The following is a 20,542-nucleotide window of genomic DNA, read 5'->3' on the forward strand; positions in this document are numbered from 1 at the left end:
ACACAAGCCGCACCCATGTATAAGCCACGTGCGCCCGCATTAAGACTTGTGACACAATCACAAGCTCAACCCAGATGAGACTGTAGAACCACAGTTGGCATCATAAATGGAAAATGATACCCGTATTTAAGGTATGATGCAGACTTGTAAAGTCTGGGTCCCGTTGAAAGTAATCCAAGGAAACAAAATGTATATTTCCAAAGTTTAGGGTGGGAAAAATATATATCCACTATTGTCCGCTGCAACAACAGACAGATCTACCGGTAACTCAGCTTTACCCCAATTCCCATCAGCCCGCGTTTGCTCCGCCCCTTTTTTTTTTATTCGTCCGTAGAACACATAACAGAATAAATCTCTAAAATAAATACATGACAAAAATATACAGTTTCAAATACATATTATACATGGTTACACATATTTACGAAGAAAGACGGTACACCGAGAGAGTTTTCAAAGCTTTAATAATAATAATATAACTTTCATCCCAAACCGTGACTGTGACAGGTAGCAACACGCTACTAGCAACACGCTCGCAAGACAGTAAACGTGTCTGTTAAAAAAAATATACCGTACTTGTAAAAATCACGGTAAACCTTTCTCATCTTCCTCCTTATAACTGACGCCATCAAGAGCGTCTTCCTCATTATCGGAAAGAACTTCTGTCATACGGACAATTTGAACGTAAACTAAGAGGATGCAGTCTTTCTCGGCGCACATATTCTACTGGTCTTAATCTTACCTTTTATACTCCAGCGCCGCTGGTGGCCATTAGAGAAATTCCATAAATTGGCCGCTTCACTGAATAAGCCGCAGGGCTGAACATTTGGGAAAAAAGTAGCGGCTTATAGTCCGGAATTTACGGTAGTATCTGCGGGCAGAACGCAAAGGTTTTGGCAACTCAAAATGTTAAAAGAGTCATATTGGACCAAATCAAATTCGTCAGAAGCCGCGAAAAAATGACACGTGCTGTATGTATCGATATTAGCAAGTTGGATGCAGCACATCCTGTGGAGAATGACGTGACTACTCAACTTTAACTTTACTATTGTGTTGTTGTTACGACAACTGATTTGTCTAAATAGTAAAACAAGGCTAAACACGGATAGAAGTTCATTAAGAAGTGTTCTTCATACAGTAGATTTTTTTTGTTTATATGAACTTTTAGTAATAAAATATGGTGAAATAATACTACAGTGGAACCTTGGTTCTCGACCATAATCCGTTCCAGAACCCTGTTCGAAAACCGATTTGTTCGATCACCGAAAATCGTTTTTCCCATTAAAAGTAACGTAAAATCGTTTTAATCCGTTCCAACACCCTGAATGTTTATCATGGACGTAAACATGAAGCTAACCGAGGCTAATCGTACGTTTGCGTTATCGTCATCTTCCGTACGAAAGATTACGCTAACAGGAACATGTAAAAATTAAAAAAGTAGTATTATGAATAGGATTTCTTACCTTTGTGGTGGACGGTGGGGAGAGAAAAATCCTCAAAAGTTTTTCAACCTCTTCCAAAACTTGCGGCAGTCGCTTGCTTATAGCGCTAACTTCCTTAGCCGCATTACTCGATTTCACAGCCTCCTTATTTTTTACTATGGTACTGATAGTAGATTTAGCCACGCTGTATTCACTAGCACGATCGGAAATTCGTACACCTCTTTCATATTTAGCTATTATGTCTTTCTTAAAGGCAATAGTTTTACGAACAACTTGTTTTTTTTCACCTGTCCTGCTTGCACCGACCTTCACCCGTACGCCGCTCAGCATCGCACCCTAGCGTACCGGCGTTCGAACTCCGATTTTTTGACCGAAAAGCGAAGCAAGAATTTCTCGAAATTTTTGGTCGAACACCGATTTGTCCGAACTGAGAGGCATTCGAAAACCGAGGTTCTTGGATCGAGTTGTCATCAGGGTGGCAGTAGCTCAGGAGGTATCGTCTTGGGATCAAGAGGTCGCAGGTTCGATTTCCATGTCGAAGTGTCTTTGGGCAATACACTGAATCCCTAATGCCCCCGATGAGCAAGTAGTTGCCTTGCATGGCTGACACTGCCATTGGTTAGGTAGTGTGTGTAAAAAGGGAAAGTGTGAAGCACATTGTAAAGCGCTTTGGGAGGTCTTCATTGCCTTCAAAAGCGCTATAGAAATGCAGACCATTTACATTAACGAGTAAATAAATTAAATATGCACTTGTATCTCTCTGCATGCACATCTTTATCCAAGTGAGGCTTTTATTAAAGGAGCTGGACAAAATTTGGCACTTTGTGACTCTCTGCCGCTATCTCCTGGCTTCTGTCATCATTGCAGCCTCAGTCACTTTATTCATGAACTCTTTTTTTCAACTTGGTCTTTGGGTTTGCATTTGGACTCCACTAGAAGCAGGCATTTTCTTACTTCTTATCAAAAAGTGACGATAAAAATAAAAAACAGCAGGCTGAGCATGACGTCACTCTCCAGCATTCCCCACAGCTTTCGTTCCTCGAACCTCACGTGGTCCGCCCCAAAAGCTCTGATAAAAGCCAATCGGCGCAGTGGAAAATAAGAATAATGGCTCTGTGAACTTTGTTGGCCATTCTTAACACATACTTAAAAAGGGCTTTTCAAGTCAATGAAGACCTCCCAAAGCGCTTTACAATGTCCTTCATACTTACCCATTCACACACACACACTCACACACCAATAGCGGCCATGCAGCCATGCAAGGCGCCGACCTGCTTATTGGGAGCATTAGGGATTCAGTGTGTTGCCCAAGGACACTTCCACATATAACACGTAGGAGACGGGAATCGAACCTGCGACCTCTTGATCCCAAGACGAGCGCTCTACCTCCCGAGCTAAGAGAAAATATTTAATTAAATATTTAACACACCACATCTACTTTTATCATCGATTAAAAATGGCAAATGTCGCTTCCACAAAAATATTTTTCACGGGGGTAAGCGTTAATTGATGAGTCCTTTTCGTCAATAGACAATTAAAGCTCCTTTCATTCATACAACCTTCGCGGTACGTTGCAACTATTCATTTTACTTTCATTTCACAGCTCCACCATTTTAAATGTCCGCCCACGCCTCCCTGGTTTTACCGCACATCACGGCGTCTTCCATTTATATGGGATTTCTGCCAATTTTCAACTGTCACCCCATACATTATTGCGATCTCTCTTTGGCTATTCTGTCGTACATTTTAACGACAGACGCGCCGCAGGCCCTTTAGACGGAACCAGTATTTCTCAATCAAGCATTTGTAATCATCCTCCTAGGCATGATACTTAACCTCTTAAAATTCTGCCAGTGGACTGCTGGACTGTTGATAGGATGTCACCAGTCACTGAAATATCATTGGAGATCTTAAACTATTGGATTCAATATATGATATACCGTATTTTCCGCACTATAAGGCGCACCTAAAAGTCTTAATTTTTTTCAAAAGCTGACCATGCGCCTTATAATACAGTGCGCCTTATATATGGCTCAATATTAAATCGCAAGATCTCGCAACTTACGCAACAGCCGCCGACTCGATTTTCCCCCGAACGTGGAGTAGTCCGCGGTGTATGCTGGGATTTATATACCGGCGTTTCATTGGCTAACCAATGTGTCAATCATCATTTGAATCGATCGCTATTGGCTAAAGTTATTCGGAGCCTCGGGTAGGCTAGAGGACCGAAACAAACCCTGCAATTGGCCTAAAAAGATGTGTCAATCATCCGTTAAATCGATCGCTATTGGCTGAACTTATTCGGAGCCTCGGATTGGCCAGAGGGCCAAAACAAGCCCTGCAATTGGCCAAAAAAGATGACTGAATAGCAAGCTTGCTAAACTATGCCATAAAGAAACATGTTTCATTAGTCTGTATTTGTAAACATTTGACTCTCCTGGATTTACTCCACTCACGGTTGTAAGAAGACCATGATTGCGTATCATTATTGAACGTGAGAACTTAGGTGAGCTATGCGGCTTTATATTTTCCCGGTATCTTGTTTTAGAACGATCTTGATGTTGCTGTGATGAGTTGAGTGAATTCAACTCAATTCCAAGTGTTAATTGTCATATGTACAGTAAAGTTGCGAGCGAAAAAGAAAATAGAAACTAAGGAATGGTTGGCATTTCTTGAATCCCAAGACTTGAACCTTCCGAATGATATTTGAAATGATGCATTTGAGTGACATCGTACGGACACCGCATCCGCTCGTGTCTACGACACGTATTTGCTTCTTTGCAAGCTTTGGGAATGTTAAGGGGGTAATCAGTTGGACTGAATCATCTGACTGTTTTGTCGACGTTCCCATTGTAGCGCCTTATACTCCGGTGCGCCTTATCTATGGAAGATATAGGACCAAAAACTATTTTTTGGGGGTGCGCCCTATAACCCGGTGCGCCCTATAGTGTGGAAAATACGGTACTCATCATAGAAACAGCACGATCGGTCTTAAATAAGATACTCAAAAACTAGAAAGCCGGTGTCGCTTACAAATTATGTCTCGCAGCAGTCATCAAATCGTTGGATTGCCACAAAAATTGCTTTGTTACATCCAGGACAGTCCAGAGAATCCAACCCTGTAAAATATTTTCTCCAAAACATACGATAATACATACTTTACGATAATGCAGACGGATAAAAAAAAGTCCGCCTAAAAGCATTTCTACATTGTTAGACGGTCCATCTCGCCACATAGATTCAGTTTACAAATAAACAGAGTCATAAAATTAGAAATTGTTTTATAGAATAGAAATTGTTTGTAGAACATTTCCTGTGGTAGTTTTTTTTTTAAACTACATACTATAAATTCTGTTTTGCAGATAATGGCACATGGACTCAACTGTGGCTGGTCTCAGACTACCATGAGCACGGCTCTCTGTTCGACTACCTGAACCGCTACACCGTCACAGTTGAAGGCATGATCAAGCTTTCGCTGTCCACGGCTAGCGGCTTGGCCCATCTCCATATGGAAATCGTTGGAACACAAGGTATGTATATGCAGGGTTCGTTCGGGTGCTTGAAATTCTTGAAAATGCTTTAATTTTGAGTGAAGTCCTTAAATGCTTGAAATTGTTGCCATTGCTATGGGTCTTGTGAGTCTAGACCACGCAATAAAAAAATAAAAAAATAAAAGCATGTGAAAAATGACGCTGGGATTGACATAATGGCGTTGTCATGTGAATAATTACCATCCCCTGCTGGTCGCACCGAAGAGGACAGCTCTACTTAGAAACTTTAACATTATGCACCAAATTGTTTAGAACTAAGGATTTCCGTGTGTTTTGCAGGGAACCCTAAAATACGTGAAAAATTGTATTTTTATACACTCACGTACTTGCATTCTTGACTCTTTCTGGGAGATTGATACAGGAGGGGATTCCCAGCCCTCTCGCTCAACCCAATTGGCCACCAAAATTGCTTACATGAAATATGAACACAAAAGGATTGTAGATTATAGCAAGGAACAGCGCAAAATAGCACAAGGTAAGTGCTAGCAGCAAGATAGCAACTTCATTTTAGTCTTTAGAGCCAAGAAAAATCGGTGCAGGATTTCTTCCTTGGAAGGTACAAAAAAAATTCTAAAATCGGCTTGAAAATTGTTCAAAATTGGCCATTTCAAAATTGTACAAACCCCGAAAGTGCGAAAAATAAGAAAAATCTTACCTTGTATCCAATTTGAGATAACTAGTCATTCCAATTATTTCAAACAAAACTTCCTTCATTCAAATGGAGCGAAAGTGAACGATAATGACTCCCAGCGAAATTCTTTTTAATAAAGCCAGGCCTTTGAAAGCTTTCGTTCCCTGACCATCAAATCCCGGTGAGGGGAAATGAAAATAACACAAATTGAGCTTGAGTTTTTATCTATATCCCAAGTGAAAAACCCGCCGGAGCCTCGAATCAAGAAAGTAAAGTTGAACTCGCCTGAGGCTAAAAGCTGCAGACTGAAGATTTCCTCTCAAGACATGCTTTGTTCTTTGTTGCGTCAAACCTTTTGGCTGCAGAGTTTTATGGTGCTATTTTCATAAATTTGAATTGTTTCGAAGTTGAGAAAACGGCGAATATTTTTATTGTAAGGATTTCCTTTGAATAAAGCATCCTCCACGATTAAAATTGCCTTTTTTAACTAAAATATGAGTCCAAAAAATAGTCAAGTCATGTTTTTTTGTGACGCCCTTAATCTCAAGGAGTCTCAAAGAGCTTCAGGAACCACAGATTATTGCAAACTACAGACTATTATGACACCATCCCCTGATCTAAAACCTACATGAGGGCAAGGGAAAACTCAAAAACCTTGGGATGAGTTAAGTTGAGTCAACTCAAGTTTATTTGTGACACCCTTCATCATAAGGAGTCTCAAAGGGCTGCACAGACCACAGATTATTGCAAACCACGGACTATTATTACACTATCCCCTGATCTAAAACCCACATGAGGGCAAGGAAAAACTCAAAAACCTCACAATGAGTCAAGTTGAGTCAAGTCATGTTTATTTGTGGCGCCTTTAATCACAATGAGTCTCAAAGGGCTGCACAGACCACAGATCATTGCAAACGACAGACTATTATGACACCATCCCCTGATCTAAAACCGACATGAGGGACAGGGAAAACACAAAAACCTCAGGATGAGTCAAGATGAGTCAATTCAAGTTAATTTGTGGTGGTAAATGGTTTGCATTTCTATAGCGCTTTTCTAATCAATGAAGACCTCCCAAAGCGCTTTACAATGTGCTTCAAACTTACCCATTCACACTCACACACCAATAGGGAGTCAGCCTCCAAACGTTTTGAGGATAATCAAGATGCTAAATGGTAAATGGTCTGCATTTATATAGCGCTTTTCAAGTCAATGAAAAGCTCCCAAAGCGCTTTACAATGTGCTTCACACTTACCCAATCACATACACACTCACACACCAATAGGGAGCCAGCTGTGCAAGGTGCCTACCTGCTTATTGGGGGCATTAGGGAGTCAGTGTCTTGCCCAAGGACACTTCGACATATAACACAGAGCAGCCGGGAATGGTAAATGGTAAACGGTCTGCTTTTGTATGGCGCTTTTCAAGTCAATGAAGACCTTCCAAAGCCCCAACCAATGTGCTTCACACTTACCCATTCACACACACACTCACACACTAATTGTGAGTCAGCCATGCAAGGCGCCTACCTGCTTATTATTAATCACAAACACACACACGCTTGATTGACGAACTCATGTTATGATAAGAGCTAATGTATCAGTTTCCACCTGAACGTGCTTCCCTTAAAAAGTTATTTACAGCTTTCTATGCTATTTCTTTATCAAACACACTCTTTTCATCATTAAACATTTCCTGCGTCAAGTTTTAAACTTAAATTGCGAACGAAGATATCGCTTATCCGCCTCCTCTTGATACTCATGTTCGGTAAAAACATAATGGTCGACCCCTAGTCCATATTTTCCTCATTAGTTTAGAGCACTCAGTTTTGTGTCAGATACCACCAAGGAGTACAGATGTACAAAGGTTTTCTTGAATACCATTTGCAAATCATTCTACACTCGGGCATCATTTTCTGGGCTTGCCAGTCTTCCCAGTCGCCGGACATTTTAGCAATTTCAGTCCAGTCCAAGGTCAGGCGGCGCAATGTGAGGCGGAGCACTTAAACGAAGAGCTTCATGTCTGACTCGGAATGTTAAACAGCGCGCACGTTAGCCGGGGGTATCATGTACATTAGCGATAACAGCTTGTGGCTACAAGTCCAGGGTCACAAGGAAGTACTGCAACCCACAACGGGGTTTAGTCACATTTTTGTGAAAACATCTGAGGAGATCTTATGCGCTTGTGGAAACACACAGTAACTGACGAGTTGAGTATTCTAGAACAGTTATGGTTTACAAATTCCATAACCGGTAGGTTTAAACTACAAACATTGGAATGTTTATTCATTCCATCCATCCATTATCTGCACCGCTTATCCTCAGTCGGGTCGCGGGGGTGTTGGAGCCCATCCCAGCTATCTTCGGGCAGTGGGCAGGGGACAGCCTCAACCGGTTGCCAGCCAGTCACAGGGCACACAGGGACAGACAACTCGCTCTCTCACCTAGGGACAATTTGGTTAGGTCAATAATTGTGGGAGGAAACCGAAGTGCCCGGAGGAAACCCCACGAAAAGCACGGGGAGAACATGCAAACTCCACACAGGAGGTTCGATCTCATGACCTCATAACCGTGCTGCCCAAGATATCTAAGTGCTTTACACTTACCCGTTCACTCACACACTCACACACCAATAGGGAGTCAGCCGTGCATGGGTGAAAGCCTATTGGGGGCATTAGGGATTCAGTGTCTTACCCAAGGACATTTCGACATAATTAATGTCCTTCAAAGTCCAATTAAATACATTATTAATGTTGGTGGGACCAATAATAATAATGATAATGACAATTAATCAATAATTATTATCATTGACAAAATATTGGGTTATTTCTTCTTTGAATGGTAGTGGAGAATTAAGAAAATTGGCCTTGAAAGTCCTTAAAAAGTGCTTGTATTTGGCCATTAAAAAGACGTACAAACACTGTGGATATAAACTGGGGCATTACTTTTCTATTATCCTTTTTTTAAAATATACTTACATTCAAGGACATGCTGTGCATTTCTTTTCCATTACCATGTATTGGATGTATGTCTCTCCAGGTAAGCCAGCCATTGCTCACCGGGACCTGAAGTCAAAGAACATCCTGGTGAAGAAGAACGGAACCTGCTGCATTGCAGATTTAGGCCTTGCCGTTCGGCACGACTCGGCTACCGACACCATCGACATTGCTCCGAATCACAGAGTCGGGACCAAAAGGTAACTATCTGCTTCTTAAAGGATACCCAAATTGTAAAATATGCAAAATATAGCCATATGGGGCAAACAGGCACAAATAACACACAGAGAGCCTACAGGGGCTTAATTCGCCGGGACACGATAGGCAACTGGCTGCTAAAAATGGCTGACCGCGACCGATGGGCGGGAAAACGGGAGGCTGGCTGACCGAAACTATGCAGTGAGCAGCCAGGATAGCTTGGAGCCAACCACAAAAAAACAATTGTGGCAAGCTGTAAGCGGGCTGTCGACCGCTAACGGGGCTAACCTGGAAGCTTTTGGGTGCCTACACGCTAACGAGGGAGCTATCTGGACAATTTCATATTATTTGCAACACATGCGGCGAAAGACACAAAAGTAAAAGTCACAATCGCATACCTGAAAGCACGTTGTCCACGACGGCAAGTACACTTACCCCAGGTAGCTTTTGATTGCTCAAAGCACACAACTCAAGTCATCAGCGACACTGTAAGCAAAGTTCCAATTCCTCCCTATCTATCTAGACATCTGTCTGTCTGTCTTGTCTGTCTAGAAAGCTATATATCTAGACATCTATCTATCCACCTACACATCTATCTATCTAGACATCTATCTAGACGTCTATCTATCTATCTAGACATCTATCTCTCTAGACAGCTATCTATCTATCTAGGCATCTATCAATATAGACATCTATCTATCTAGACATCTACCTAGAAACTCTTATCTGTCTGTCTGTCTGTCAGCTTTCTAGACAGACAAGACAATCTATCTAGACATCTGTCTGTCTGTCTGTCTGTGTCTAGAACACTATCCATCTAGACATCCATCTCTCTCTCTCTCTCTCTCGATCTCTATCCATCTATTTATTCATTTATTTCTTCATTTGTGTCTCAAAAGACTGCAGCACAACAGCCTTTGATCCGAAACCTGCATTCAACCTGGGCACACAGACCTGCTTCGTTTTGCAAAATCCCTGCTTAGCTAACTTCTGCTTGTTTCCTTTCATTTGAAAAATAAATATTATCTTTCGCCCGAGGCTGGATCGGAGGTTGTTCCTGTTTTGCTATTCACAAATTTTGCTGCTGGCGTTTGCAGAAACTATCCAACTCCTTTGCAGCTTTCTTTTTATCATTTATGAAGTTTTCATATTTGGCTAAAGTTGCACCAGTCGAAAAAATGCATCATGAGGAAACAGGATGGAAACAAAACCCAGGGTTGGCTGGCACATATCCTAGGGCAATATTCTGACTTGGATACACAGTAGAAAACATTTTTTTCCGAGTAAACTTTAATAAGTAATATGCAGCAGTTTTGCCTACTCTGTAAATTTAATTCTATTAATAATAATAACGCAACCCTAGTGAGGGTAAGCCATTGGGAAAATAAATAAATGATTAAAAATATGAATATAATTGAAGTTCTTTTTTCAATCCATCCATCCATCCATCCATCCATTATCTGCACCGCTTATCCTCAGTAGGGTCGCGGGGGTGCTGGAGCCCATCCCAGCTATCTTCAGGCAGTGGGCAGGGGACACCCTGAACTGGTTGCCAGCCAGTTGCAGGGTACATGAAGACTCACTCGTTCACACCTAAGGAAAATTTGGACCGGCCAATTTACCTGACATGCATGTTTTTGGAATGTGGGTGGAAGCCGGAGTGCCCGGAGGAAACCTATGCAAGCACGGGGAGAACACGCAAACTCCATATGACCTCAGAACTGTGCCGCACACGCGCTAACCACTGTGCCGCCTTGCTGCTCCTTTTCTCAATCCATGCAACTTTATTTATTTTAACGGATTGTACAACATCAGTTTACTGATGTTTATTTCCTTTTTTTCACAAGAAGATACTTGTTTCATCCAATTTGCACGTGTGTTCCAGTCATACACCAATTAAAAATGAGCAGGTTTCTCCCAGAAACTAATAAAGCTTGTTCCTCCTCGGTTTATCATAAAATGCTAACAAACGGTCTCTGAAAGGCTCTTTACTTGTGTTTGTAGTTTATTATGCTGATTGCAACACCCCAAGGATAAACATTCCTAATCCTTTTTTTTAATTATTATTATTTTTGGTCTGAAATAGGACTCCAAAGGTGACACATAGTTGAAACCCATCCCCAATGTATTTTGATATCAATAAGAGAAACCTGTCTTGCAGCGCTTAATATATTGAATCTGTTGTGGCATCTTGCAGAATTAGAAACATTCTGGCTTTCTAGAACAGAGCCGTATTGGACCATCAAAACAAATTCATCTGGAGCTGCGAAAAAAATGGAAAGCTTTAAATAAGCCTCATAATGAATGTAACGTGTTCTGTGTGTACGGTTGTGGTCAAAAGTTGACATACACTCAACATAATGCCATGGCTGTCTTGAGTTTCCAGTTATTTCCAGTTGAATTGGAACATATAGTTCTTTGTCACAAAAAACATTCATGAGGTTTAGTTCTTTTATGACTTTATTATGGGTTCACTGAAAAAGTGATCAGATCTGCTGGGTCAAAAATGTACATACAGCAGCGGTAATATTTGGTAGCATGTCCCTCGGCCATTTTCACTTCAATTGAGCGCTTTTGGTAGCCATCCACAAGCTTCTGGCGAGCTTCTGGTTACATCTTTGACAGAATTGGTGCAGTTCATTTACATTTGATGGCTTTCTGACATGAAAATGAAATGATCTAATCTGCATTTATATAGCGTTTTTCAAGTCAATGACTTCCCAAAGCGCTTTACATTGTGCTTCACATTTCCCAATAGCGGCCGTGATCCGTGCAGCCATGTAAGGCGCTAACCTGCTTGTTGGGGGTATTAGGGGTTCAGTGTCTTACCCAAGGACACTTCAACATGTAACACGGACAAGCCGGGATTCAAACTAGGATCCCTTAATCCTAAAACGATCGCTCTACCTCCTGAGCTACTGCTGCCCCTATGGACTTGTTTCTTCAGCACTTTCCACAAGTTCTTAATGGGGTTTAGGTCAGGACATTGGGAAAGCCATTCTGGAACCTTAATTCTAGCCAAAATTAGCATACCATTACCACTTTTGACGTGTGTTTGGGGTCATTGTCCTGTTGGAACACCCAACTGCACCCAAGACTCAATCTTAAATAACCCTTAATAAAGACATAAAAGAACCAAACTTCATAAATGTTTTTTTGTGACATAGAACTATCTGTTACAATCTCTCTATCAGAGGTATTGGAAGGACCTCAAACAGGTGGAGTGCAGGTGAACTTCAAATGGGCGGACTAACAAGTCTTTCAGAGTCAGAATTCTAGATGATACACAGGTGTTCAAATACTTAAAATTGTTAAAAAAATCATGCATTGTGATTTTTGGATTTTTCTTTTTAGTTTATCTCTCTCACATTTGACATGCACCTACGATGAAAATTTTAGACTCCTCCATGATTTCTAAGTGGTTAAAATAGCAAAATATCAGGGTGTTCAAATACTTATTTTCTTCACTGTATCTGGGCAACAAAAAGAGCATCCATTCATACAAATAACACAACCTTTGATAGGTAAAGTAGGTCAAATAAATTGAAAGTTCGCAAGTTGGAGGGAGTTTCATCCACGTGTTTTACTTTGTAATGAATACTTAAATAAACCAGAACTGAAATCAGTTTTGCTACCGCTGTATGTTTAAAAACGCAACCTTGTATTCTCGTCTGTGCTGTGCTGAAGAATGACCCAACCAACATCTTTGCATTTGATTTTTGGGGGAATATAATAAAACGGTAAAACGCAAGGGGAATTATCTCGGGCGGGTGCGCCTCCAGTACGGAGGGTGCGTGAAAATACGCTAAAAGAAAATATATATCCTTCCTCATTGTTTTTCAATTTGTAAACCTTTTTGATCAAGTGCCGGGGAGCCACTGCGCAGCTCTAAAGGGCCGCATACGCCTCCTGAGCCGCGCATTGCCGACCCCAGCTCTAAGCATAGGACCCTCTGTTTTTATTTGATCTTGATCAGTACTAAAGTACAGCTCTATGCTTCTGCTGGCCTTTGCAGTATGGATCATTTTGTCGATTCTTTGTTGTTCAAGTCACAACAAATCATGACGAAGCATTCGGCATTGACGCCATCTTTTGTTTCCCAACTAAGGATCCTTCCATCCATCCATTATCTGCAGCGCTTATCCTCAGTAGGGTCGCGGGGGTGCTGGAGCCCATCCCAGCTATCTTCGGGCAGTGGGCAGGGGACACCCTCAACTGCTTGCCATCCAATCACAGGGCACACAGGGACAGACAACCATTCACTCGTTCATTTACACCTAGGGAGATTTTGGTTAGGCCAATCAACCTGACGTGCATGTTTTTGGAATGTGGGAGGAAACCAGAGTGCCCGGAGGAAATCCACGCAGACACGGGGAGAACATGCAAACTCCACACAGGAGGTTCGATCTCATGACCTCAGAACTGTGCCGCACACACGCTAACCACTGCGCCTCCGTGTTGCCACTAATGATCCTATTTGATCCTATTTGACATTCCTAACAGCCCGACGTTCTTCTCTTTAGGTACATGGCACCAGAAGTGCTGGATGACTCCATAAACATGAAACACTTTGAGTCTTTCAAGCGCGCCGACATCTACGCCATGGGACTGGTCTTCTGGGAGATCGCCAGTCGATGCTCCATGGGAGGTGAGATTGCGTGCAAACTACTGCAAAATGAGCAAATTTGATCTATTGGAAGACAGTGGCTGAGAAGCGTAGCCGGCAAACCGCAAGGGAGAAATAGCATGTGTAGGGAGAACCGCTTAAAATGATATGATTTGGTCTAGAAACTAATTCTGTGGTAAACGATTTGGCCAGCAGGTGGTGCTCACGATTTCCCACCCAAAATAGCCTCTTTTTGAAACAAACCTCCAAACATATTGTGTTTTAACTTCAAATGATCTGTTTTGTAGTTCGTTGATATTGATGATTGATCTGTCCGAAGGAAAATCTATATGTAAGTGCGGTGTACACGTCCCACCAAGGATCCACATTCAGGCTGGACTGGATGATGCTTTTATTACTGTTACTGCAATGAGCGACACGACATACACACACCATGTGGTTAGCACCTCCGCTAATTTATTTTCATTCTTTTTTTTATATCCTTTTTTGCTTTTAATTTAATGGATTTATTTTTCAATTTCTCTGCTTATTCCTCTACATTTCAAAAGTAGTATGGTGCGTTTTTGATCACTCCGAGTCTCCATATTAGGTCGTCCGTGAAACCTAGTGGGTAAACAATACACACTGTCCCTTTGACTTTCATATTAAGACAGGGGCTTTAAACTAGGGTCGCTGGTTTGGGACCCCTGACCAAAGGAGACCGTAAAATCATCTGATGTCATCGGAGGTTTTTCCTGTGACCGGTTGGACTTCCTGTTGATGCCTTTCAAAATAAAGTTCAGCAATTGGTTGTTTGATTGATAATGGGCGAAATTTTCTTCTGACATGCGATAAAATAAATCACCGGCATGAAACATGTCACACATATGCAAATTATGAATCTTTGGTTTACAAATGACCACTTAGGTGTTTCAAATCGTTATTACACGGGAGGGGATTCTAGTCACTTCCTGTGTCCTGCTCTTTTGTGCACTTTAGGAAAAAAAGGAAAGGGAAGGGGAAAAATGAGATGTGGGACCTGTATGATTTTTCTTTGAAATCTTTGTTTCAGGAATCCACGAGGACTACCAGCTGCCGTATTATGACTTGGTTCAGTCCGATCCGTCTGTAGAGGAGATGAGAAAGGTGGTTTGTGAGCAAAAGCTTCGCCCTAACATTCCCAATCGATGGCAGAGTTGCGAGGTAAAAACTTGTTCTAGATTTTTTATTTTATAGAAATGGTAAATGGTCTGCATTTCTATAGCGCTTTTCAAGTCAATGAAGACCTCTCAAAGCGCTTTACAATGTGCTTCACACTTTTCCCTTTTACACACTAATCAACCATGCAAGGCAACTACCTGCTATCGGGGGCATTAGGGATTCAGTGTCTTGACACTTTTTTTGTTTTAAAATGGACACTTTGACATTTAACAGCTCATGACCACAGTTTTTGCTTGTAACCAGTTTGAATTAAAAAAATATTTACAGTACGTTTTTGTTTAGCCTATCTAGCACTTCAATTTGTATTTTGCATGCAATTAGAGATAAAGTGCATTTTAATTTAAAACAAAAAAGCCCTTCACACATCAGGTTAATGGTTTAGGTAAAAGCGGTTGGCCAATTCTGGTAAGCTGAAAATGTGTGAGGGCTGACGATTTAGCCCGGCATTTTTTTAACATTCTTGAATAAATTCACCCTGTGATTTGCAATCAGCATCGTGCAGCATCTTCTTTCGACAAGCAGTGTCTCATAAAAAAACAGTTCTGGTAGAACAGCTTCCAATTGCTTCACCTTTTCACAGCGTTCGTTTTAAGGTAGCTTTTTCTAGTCAGCATCTTCCATCTAGCAGGGCTTCTTTATAGTCTTTGAGGAAAATTTTATACGGCGCTTTTCAAGTCGATGAAGACCTCTATCTATCTATCATTTTGAAAACGTTAACAATATGTCATGCTTGTCCATGAACAGAAAGTGTATATTTTTCCATTATCAAAGACACTCGGTGCCGCAAAGAGCTGAATTCCGTCCTCTGTTCCTTCGGCAGGCGTTACGCGTCATGGCCAAAATCATGAGAGAGTGCTGGTACGCCAACGGGGCGGCGCGGCTCACGGCGCTGCGCATCAAGAAGACCTTGTCCCAGCTCAGCCAACAGGAGGGCATCAAGATGTAGACCGCCGACTACCAAACCCCCTCACACCGACCGGCACCCGTATCATAACCATTACATCGTCACCATCGACATTGTGATCCATTTGCACCCTGTCCTCCCGGGATAAAAGGGAAGCGCAGACGTGATATCCCCAGTGCTCTCACCGCACGCCCGGTTCGGAGAAGCGTCCGAATACCAGGAGGGGGCGACGTGACCGGAAGCCCGTTTTCCTCCGTGCCCCTTGACTCCGAAAGAATCTCGGAGACCCGTTCGGGAGTGCATCCAGACCAGCCTTCATCGCTCAGGTAGATTTCAACAGCAGCCGGTTTCACCCTGCAGAGCTGCCTTACATCCTTATCGCCTCATTTGTACATAAACCTTTCGTTATTTACTCCACTGGGCTTTAAGCTACTCTCATTCATACTTTTTTCTTCTTCTAATGAGATCTGTCATCTCGGCCCAGTCCACAGAGATCTTTTACAGACAGAAAGACGTTTTCTTGGAAGAATGTGAATATACAAAGTGCTCCTTTCTTGTTTGGGTTAACCGTCGTGGGTTAACTCGCAGCACCGGTCGTCGTTTGTATTCGGCCTCGTCTCGAGAAAAACTATCGTTTTAAACTGTATGCTACCGTATTTTCCCGGGCGTAAGGTGCAGGTTAAAGTCTCCGTTTTGCTTCAAATTATGCGTAGACCAGCTCGGTGGCCGCCCTGGGAACGGTAGGTCACAGGTTCGAACGTTGGACATTTTGTGGCGAAAATTTGTGACAACTCTATTAAACTTGTATGCAATCTCTTGTGACTTCTATGCATCCCCTGTGTGGCAAGTGTCCCTCTCTTGTAGAAAAGGACACCTTACGTAACGGGCAATGCGTCCATTGTTTGCGGAAGTAGTCATGGATGCTAACGCCGTAGCGTATCTAGCAATTTGAATTGTGCTACAGGAGGTTAAACAGAGTTGTCCTGACAAATATGAATTCAATCCAAAAGCTCACTTTCCCTCCAGTGAAGGTTTTCCGTTTTTTTTGTCCGCCATGGTGCGTTGATTTCTACTCTACGCAGAAGAACATGGAAACCGAGCTGCAGCGAGAGAATGAAAGATTAATGAATCGAACCAGAACCAACCTCGGTTTTACTCCCACTATATTTTACCAGAATGCGCCCTATGCTCGCGAAAATACGGTAGTAAGTCCTTTGTGATGAACTCAGAAGCGTTTTACTTGTACTATGATCAAAAATCAAAATGAAGTCATTGCTCGCGTGGACGGTTTGAGAAAATGGTTTGTAGCTAACCGGACCATGCAGGTTATCCAATAGATGTCAACCGATATTAGCGAATTGGACTGATATCGGTATCGGCATTTATTTTCAAGTGTCATGCAGCCGAGACTCACTCTCGCTCTCCTACTATTTGTTTTAACTGAGGTCATGTTGGAGCATATACAGTTGGAGAAGTTGAATTAGCAGTACCGACGAGTGTAGTCCACATATCAATTTATTTAGCCGAATCACATAGTTAAAGAAATCAGGTCTCTGTCTGTGCCAATTTCGATCAGGGGGGCTTGTCCGGGGGCTCCTCTGTAATAATTCATGCCGATGGAATGTTTACGCCCCATGACCAAGCCTCTGGCTGATTGGTCCGTGCCGTGTTGATGCAATTATCCCAATCGTCCTTTGAAGCATTGGGAGAAGGGTGATAGGTCATCGCCCTTGCCCCCAGGCGAGGTGATTAAATCATTGTTATCTGCACAGATTGAAAACAAACAAAACATTCCAAAGCACAGGCGTTTAAAAGTTCCACTCAAAGCTGAGGTGACACAAAGGATAAGTGTTTTTGAGTATAAGTGGAATAAAACAGCGTATAAAATAGGATAATACTTCAATAGATAAAACACAATACCACCAACATGACCTAAATTAAGTTAAAACAAATAGTAGGAGTAAGAAAGAGTGTGAGTCTCGGCTGCATGAAACTTGAAAATAAATGCTGATACTGATATCAGTCCAATTCCCTAATATCGGTCGACCTCTACTGGATACCCGGTATGGCCCGGTTAGAATTTAAGTATTACACCAATTTTGCACCAGGTTATGATTTTCTTAGCGATGCATTATTTCCTTTAATTTATTGTGTTTTGTTTTTTCGAGTGACGGGGCATCTCTTTTTTTTTTCTTTTACTTTGAAAACCGGACACAAACCTCATTCAGTTCTTGCAAACATGCTGCATCGTATGCAATTTACGGGAGATAAATGTGTATTTTCTATACGCTGCTGAATTCACAAACAACAATCAGCTGCCGCCATGCCTTCCAGTACAGCTGTAACCTGAAAGTGCCAGTGCTTTAAAAAGAATAATAAAAAAGGGAGAAGGATAAGAAAAAAAAACCTTCTGGTGCCAGCTGCTGAGCAAAGCATTTGCTTGTGAGAGCGAAGAGGCCGAGCGTACGGTAGCACGTTCTATGCACACCCCAAAAAAATCCCGAAAGACAGGAAAAGATGGTGTCACAGCGCACAATGCCAACAGAAACACACAGGGTTCGGATGGGTGCTTGAAATCCTTGGAAATGCTTACATTTTAATGTGATGTTTCATGGTTTGAAAAGTGCTTGAATTTTTTGGTTAAGTTTTTGGAAATTCTTGACATGTTTCTTAGGTTAGGTATTGGGCTAGGGTTGGGAACTAGGTTTTGTGCTCCTTGTTGGGGTTGTAAACTGTAGGATTCCAAAATGGGTTTAGAGCTTAGGTTACAATTTAAACCCGTGTTAAGGCTGGATGTAGATCTAGGGTTCGGGCTGCAAGCTAGGGTTTTTAATCCGATTTCAGGGTTCCAAAATAAGGTTTCGGGCCTGAGTTGGGTTTTGAAACATAAGCGGTACAGTGATAAATGAAATATTAGCTTTAAAGGTGCTTGGATTTGGCCTTGAACAAGGTGGACAAACCCTGTTTAGAACATTGTATAATCTGTGCAACAATTTCTGAGTAAACAAAGCAGTAGTTTTTTTTTCAAATTGTATTTTTGGGGTGTGGTTACTTGTACAACAGTAGTGAATATCAGAATTATCTGAACTTTTAGGCGATCAACGACAAAATCTTTTTAGTGAGAGGTCATCAGAACCCACTCGGGGAAAAAGATTTTCAAATGGCAACACTAAATGGTCAATAAAGACCTCCCAAAGCACTTTACAATGTGCTTCACACTCACCCATTCACACACACACTTACACACCAATAGAGAGTCAGCCATGCAAGGCGCATACCTGCTTATTGGGGGCATTAGGAGTTCAGTGTCTTGCCCAAGGACACTTTGACATGTAACATGGAGGAGCCGGGAATCGAACCTGCGACCTCTTGATCCCAAGACGAGCGCTCTACTTGAAGTCTTGTAAAACAAAATTTTGGCATTTATCCACTATCCCTGTTGCTCATCTTCTGGTCCATTGATTTAGTCCTTATTTTTCTTATAGGGTAAGAAAATCCAGTTCAGTTTTACACCACAATACACCTTTTTCATGGCCAAATTCAAGCACCTTCAAGGCCACTTTTCCAGTACTCTATCAGGAAGAAATCCAGTGCCAATCAAAGTATTTATTCTTTATCTTGGGTACTTTGATGACTAAAATAAAGCCGCTATCATGTTGCTAGCACATACTTTGAGCTATTTTGAAAGGTTCCTATCTATGATCTTTTTGTGTCAATGGGCTGCTGTAAACTGACATGAATTCTGCCGTTCTGCTTTAACAATCCGCGTAGAGCTTAAATGGGTCACATTTGGTTACAAACATGGAAAAGGACTCTATAGGTGTTGGGTAATAAAGGAGTTCAATACAGTAAACAAAAAGGAAGTACTATATGTCAAAAAACACAACAATAAACCCAATTTGGACTCATTTTAATGATATTGATGGTTCCGAAGCAAGGTACATTCAATATTAGAGACTTTCTCAAAATGATCAAGTTATATTTATTACGATTGCTTTTTGAGTTAAAGCTGCATTAACTCGGAGTTAACTTTTTACCTCTTCATTAGAAAGGCTTTAAAGCTTTAACTCTCAAGTTAGAGCTTTAAAATTGTTTTTACTCTTGAATATAAAGATTTAAGACTGTGAGGTCATAAAAAATGATGTGATTTATCTTTTAATATATAATTTTTGCATGTTTTTAAAAGATCTGTGTCTTAATTGGTTAAAATAGAATTGTATATATATATATTTTTCATTTTATCATTTATTTATAGTACTGAAGTTTAAATTTAATTTTAATTTTTATTTCATTGTTTTGCTTTTCCAGGTATTTTGCGTTGTTGTCTGACTTATAATCTGTTCAGTGTATAAAAAGCTGAAATTGTTTTATATCTCACAAAAACATTTTTTTGTGAATATTTGAATTTATATTTCATGTGTTTTCTAGGGATTCTCGCCAAACATATGAAATTACTTCATAATTTACTGCACAAAGTTTTATTATTTTTGATATTAGTTATTTAAAAATGACCAAAAATATCTGAGGAGCCGTCTGGGAGCCAAAAGTGAGCTGAGCCAAAAGAGACGGTTTTCTAAAGAGAGCTGTCCTTTTGGGATGGACCAGCAGGGGGCGATGACACTTCACATGACAATGCCATGTTAACAAGCCACCAGAGCAGGCGTCATCATAATTTTTTCATTTTCATTTTTTTCAAAGAAATTCAAACACATGGCAATGTCAACAATTTCAAGCATTTTCAAGCACCTTAGCTTAAATTCAACCATTTTCCTAACCTTGGAAACCTTTTCAAGTATTTCAAGCACCCGTACAAACCCTGCTTATATTTCTACACACAAATAGGACGCGATAACCCAATAATTTGCATCATATTATTCAAACGACAGCTTTATGATTCTATTTGAAAAATGTAGGGTACATTTGAACACCATTTGTCCCGGAAAAATGTGTTTTTAAAATACATGCAATTATATACAGTGGCTTGCGAAACTATTCGG

The 20,542-nt window shown here is 41.2% G+C and overlaps 1 protein-coding gene across 1 annotated transcript in view; it reads left to right on the top strand.

Moving 5' to 3' along the window:
• The window catches only part of tgfbr1b (transforming growth factor, beta receptor 1 b), a 71,080-nt gene extending 51,568 nt beyond the window's left edge, over nucleotides 1-19,512 (top strand). The window contains exons 5-9 of the mRNA XM_088321983.1: nucleotides 4,802-4,969; nucleotides 8,660-8,816; nucleotides 13,338-13,462; nucleotides 14,493-14,623; nucleotides 15,462-19,512. Of these exons, the coding sequence (XP_088178109.1) occupies nucleotides 4,802-4,969; nucleotides 8,660-8,816; nucleotides 13,338-13,462; nucleotides 14,493-14,623; nucleotides 15,462-15,587 (707 nt within the window). The 3' untranslated portion in view covers nucleotides 15,588-19,512. The remainder of the gene's footprint in view (nucleotides 1-4,801; nucleotides 4,970-8,659; nucleotides 8,817-13,337; nucleotides 13,463-14,492; nucleotides 14,624-15,461) is intronic.
• Nucleotides 19,513-20,542: the final 1,030 nt, after the last annotated feature.

This window comes from Urocampus carinirostris, chromosome 18, assembly GCF_059441175.1.
Source record: "Urocampus carinirostris isolate Australia breed hairy pipefish chromosome 18, RoL_Ucar_1.0, whole genome shotgun sequence".
NCBI lineage: Eukaryota > Metazoa > Chordata > Actinopteri > Syngnathiformes > Syngnathidae > Urocampus > Urocampus carinirostris.